The 4,731-nt window shown below is 37.3% G+C and overlaps 1 protein-coding gene across 1 annotated transcript; it reads left to right on the top strand.

Moving 5' to 3' along the window:
* Positions 1-901: 901 nt before the first annotated feature.
* Positions 902-4,673, top strand: LOC116305254 (uncharacterized). Its single transcript, XM_031715124.2, has 10 exons — positions 902-1,169; positions 1,242-1,332; positions 1,736-1,886; positions 2,020-2,071; positions 2,384-2,501; positions 2,646-2,749; positions 3,241-3,288; positions 3,576-3,631; positions 3,746-3,813; positions 4,492-4,673. The coding sequence occupies exons 1-10, from the start codon at positions 1,083-1,085 to the stop codon at positions 4,608-4,610; spliced, it is 894 nt and encodes a 297-aa protein (XP_031570984.2). The 5' UTR covers positions 902-1,082; the 3' UTR covers positions 4,611-4,673.
* Positions 4,674-4,731: the final 58 nt, after the last annotated feature.

Raw genomic sequence — 4,731 nt, 5'->3', positions numbered from 1 at the left:
AACAGCGGTTAAGAGAGATTAAAAAGTCAGTTCCTTTTTCCTACAATGACGTAATTCTATCAGGTGATCTACACCTTTTTCACTTTCGAAAGTTTGTCAGAATCGGCACAGCTAACAACACGGAATCAGAACAGCACGTCGACTACGAGTCGTTTGGCGAGTTAAATTTAATATATGAGTTAGTCTGCTGATTCTCCAATAGTCGACACCTCAGAAATCTTGGGTCGTACACAGTTCCATTTCCGGGGTGTAACCTCTTGGCTCTTGATTCACCGGTTCACCAAAGCCTATCCCTCTGCAGTGATTATTTCCTCGTAAACAAAATCCTTTTTCGGTAATGCTGATCAAGCGTTTAATATCGGAGGAGTTTTCTACTGGCTCGGATAAATTTCATGGCTCATTAAACTAGTCCTCTCTCGTCTCGTCTCGTCTCGTCTCGTCCTCCCTCGTGCCTCTGCAGTTTCCACATTCAGTTTTGCTTTACCAAAACGATTTATTTTCTTCTGTTATTATCATTAATTAAACTTTAAAGTAATTTTAAAGATCAAAGGGTAACATTCGCACAGTAACACTCACTCATGTCTGTTTAAAGTGCCCATCACCCTTCTGACAATATTCTCAGTGTTAATTCTACATGGGGTAAGATGTGGAATAACCCGAAAATATTTCATAGTTTGAGTGCGGCTTCTTGAAATTATAAAGGTTTTGTCAGAAGGGTGATAGGCACTTTAATAGATGGTTAATAAAAGTAAAAAGAGCATTCAAATGAGAAAAAAATTGTTCTTAATATGCAATGAATATTACAGATATACCTGATACTGTAAATGAACTATTAAAAAAATAATTTAGGAATGAAAAAATGAAAACGAAAACCGAATGGGAATGAACGTTGAAGTCAGCGCGCTTTCCTTCAAAGAGATGCGCAGTAGAGACCTACGCAGGATTCAAAATGGCGGACAGCATGGACAAAATTAAAACGGCGCCTTCCAAAAATAGATAAAATTTTCTATTTCGTTTTGATTGTATAGCCTATTATCTAAACTAAGCTATAGTTTATATAATTACTTATCCTCAAGTTAAAAATGAATATCCTTGGAAGATCTGTTAGAGTGGTTTTCAGTCATCTTGTTCGTCGAAAGTCTCCGCTTCAAGCAGAGACTCGAGTTGCGGTAAGTAAAAAAAAGGTTAGAATTAACATCTATTTGAATTGTTTTTCTTACCTTTAGTTTTCTGTTTGATAGGCGTCTCTTGTTCGATACGTTCATCGTCCTGTAGCACTGGCCCCAGCACCTCGACCATCAGCTCCTACCATTGAAGAACTTCCAGAATACGGTAGGCAAATTGCATGCAGAGCTTTAGAGATCGTATTAAAAGCGTAGTAAGACTTCCATGAACTCTGATATAACTCACTTTAAAGTCTTGCAGATGCCTCATGGTTCCTATTCATGGAAAACTGTAGTTTTGTTTTGAGGATTGCACCACAGTTTGCTACCGTTGCACATGGCGCGAAATCTTGATCCTATGTGTCTGTTGTTGGAAGGGAGTGAGGCTAGGGAAATGTAGTTTTTCTTAGGGGGGGGGGGGGGGGGAGTGGGGGTGGGTAACATGTACCATTTATTTTTGGGCAAGAAAGCAAAGAGAACTTTTATGGTTGATGAAATTTTATTTTTATTTCAGGAGTATTAGAGTATTGGACAAGCTAGATTGAGTTAATGAAATTTGTTTTATTCTCCAGATACATTTTCTCCATCCGTTTGCCAATTTATTGCTGAAAGGAAACATGAAAACCAAAATTCTGGTGTCCTGTCTTGGGTTACCTCGCTTAGAGATGACAGTCCAGTAGGAATTGTAGAATTAAATGACTTCGTCTTTGCTGAAAACCCTCGGTGAGGACCTTTTTGACATTTTCTCAGCAGGCTGGTGCTATGCAATAGAGCAGGAGTTTTCCTTCAACATCCACGAATTCCCAACCTCATAAACCTCTCCATATTCATCCCACAATCAATCATTTTTTTCTAGAATTGATATTTTACATAGAGTAGTAGTGTGGCAGAGAGCAAAGCGACGAGCTGTAAGTATTAATGCATTTTGTTATTGACGAAAATGCTTTAAAAAGTTTTAACTGAAGAGAACAAAATACATTACTGACTTATTTTTGCATGAATATATTCATTCAATCTCAAGACGCTAACGGTTATATAAAACGCTAGTATCGTCAATGGTAGCAATTTTGGTCATACTTCACCAGCAATAAATATTATCAGCGATGTCCCTAACAACATGCACTTTTTGGTGAAAAAACCTTTGTGGCACTCAACTGAGAAGCATAGTAAGCTCTATCTAAAATGTTATGACATGCATATTTGAGTTTTCATTTCATTAGGGCACAGCTTGTGTAAAAGGACGAAGTGAGGTAAGGGGAGGTGGACGGAAGCCGTGGTCACAGAAAGGACTTGGCAAAGCAAGGCAAGGAAGTATAAGAGCACCCCAATTCAGAGGAGGTAAGGTTCTAACATTCTTCAATTACAAAGACTATTATTAAGCTGTCTGATATCACAAAAGATGAACCACGAAGGGATTACACTGTGATCAGATGTCAAGTAGAAGGTTTTTACATTGATCATATTTTATTCTAACTTTTGCAGGTGGTGTTGTCCATGGTCCTAAACCCAGAGATTATGAATATACCTTACCAAAGAAAGTCAGACGAATGGGACTACGTGTTGCTCTGTCTGTTCGATATGCACAGGTAAGGAAGCCCCTCTACATTAGGCAACTAGTCTGCTATTTCCAAATCAATGTGTTAGTTAGCCACACCCTGAGTTCATTTCAGGTACAATCTGTGAGTTAGCTATGCCCTGATTTAGATCAGCCCAGAGGTTGTTTCAGGGTTTGATCTGTGAGTTAGCCATGCCCTGACTTAGATCAGCCCAGAGCTTGTTTCAGGTTCGATCTGTGAGTTAGCCATGCCCTGACTTGGATCAGCCCAGAGGTTGTTTCAGGGTTCCATCTTTGTGTTAGCCATGCCCTGACTTGGATCAGCCCAGAGGTAGCAGCCCGGAGGTTGTTTCAGGGTTCGATTTGTGAGTTAGCCATGCCCTGACTTGGATCAGCCCAGAGGTTGTTTTAGGATTTGATGATAAATACTATACTTGCCTTTAGTACAAAAATCTTCACATCTACATCGTACTGTGTTACTGTTCCACTCTGTTCATTATCGATCTTTACCATCTGCTGTAGGGTGATCTTCACATCGTAGAATCTTTTGATGACATTGAACAAGATAAGGTACAGTATTGACAATATTTCCGATTTTTTTTGGTATTACCTGGAGAAGAACAGAAAAAATAGCAACCACTTTTTTTGACATCGAGGAGCAAAATAGAATAAACTGCTGTTTGATGTCAATCAATGCACAAGATTGCAAACTTAGCAGTCATTCCATATGTCATAGAGAACTGTGTGTTTTCTGACAATCCATCAAAAGCTACTTTGCTGTTATGATTGTTATTGAGAATGTAAAGAATGGAAGAAAATGAATGGAATTAGAACATGCTTTTTTCATGCTTTTTTAGGATTTGATTCCCATTTTGGAACACCAAGGATGGACCTCGGCAGTTTTGGTCGATGGGTGAGTAAGTTTACCCTTTATTATACTATAATTTTATTATTATTAATATCATCACCATCACCAGCATTATCAGTCTTGTTAAATTGAATCATTCCTAACCCTTTTTCTCACTAGTTTAAAAAACGCCACCCTTGCTGATGCCGCAGAAGACTTGAGAAAAGTTGATGTCTACCATAGTGAAAGTATGTTGTGTTGCTAAATTTCATCACAAAATTGCTTATTAGATTCAGCTTATATTATTATCTGTGCTTATTAGTTACATTATAACATTAAAAATATTCTGAATATTATTATCATAACATTGATGATAAACAAACCTATATATTTTTTATGTAGATGATGGCTAGTAAACACTAGCGTGGACTGCGTCGGTGTTTCTAATAAAACAGTTATCGTAGAATGATAAGTTATACACCGTAGTGAAAATAGTAACTGACGTTTCGGACGTTAGTCCTTCGTCGGAGTCAATATATATTTTTTATATATTTTACCATCACATGATGGCAGCCATGTTAGATGGCAGGAACAATACAATTATTGTTTTACTTGAAAAATAATTCAATTTGCAAGAGAGCAAAGGGATTTTATTGTTCTGCCATCTAACCACAGGCTGTCCAAGCTGTATTATGGCTGTGAGCACGTGATGGTGCAAAACCTCTATTGCTTGAGATAACAAAATATTGAGAGAATTTATAATCATCATGTATCATGATTCATCGTCATCAGTCATCATTAGCATATCATCAATTATCTACAATTCATCACCATCACCATTACAAAGGATATCAACACTAAAAATAAGATAGAAATAATCAAACTGCTCGGTAATATGAATGTATTTTTTTGCCCTTTAATTTTAGACGTGAATGTGTATAGTATTCTGCTGCGGCACAAAATCATTATCTCCCTTGATGGTGTCAGGAGGTTGGAAGAGAGACTCTGTGAAGACAATCGTATCTTACAAAACCAGTTTGGATAGAAATGTTGACATTCTCTGAAAGTTACTCTAGACTTGTAAATAATAAAAGGATTTGAAATAGAATATCATTATTTGTGTATGGTTTTTTAAATGACTGGTTCACTTTGCTAATAACAGGGTT

Source organism: Actinia tenebrosa, unplaced genomic scaffold (assembly GCF_029948245.1).
Source record: "Actinia tenebrosa isolate PJP-AT-01 unplaced genomic scaffold, QUT_ActTen_1.0 PGA_scaffold8__29_contigs__length_14323225, whole genome shotgun sequence".
In the NCBI taxonomy this organism is placed as follows: domain Eukaryota; kingdom Metazoa; phylum Cnidaria; class Anthozoa; order Actiniaria; family Actiniidae; genus Actinia; species Actinia tenebrosa.
Note: the sequence above shows the minus strand (reverse complement) of the source record. Positions and strands in the feature narration are given on the sequence as shown.

Excerpts from the sequence above, each read along its gene's own strand:
- LOC116305254 (XM_031715124.2), top strand. The coding sequence starts at position 1,083 with ATGAATATCCTTGGAAGATCTGTTAGAGTGGTTTTCAGTCATCTTGTT. Across the intron at positions 2,750-3,240 it reads TGTCTGTTCGATATGCACAG|GGTGATCTTCACATCGTAGA; the intron begins GTAAGGAAGCCC and ends CATCTGCTGTAG. Across the intron at positions 3,814-4,491 it reads TGATGTCTACCATAGTGAAA|ACGTGAATGTGTATAGTATT; the intron begins GTATGTTGTGTT and ends CTTTAATTTTAG.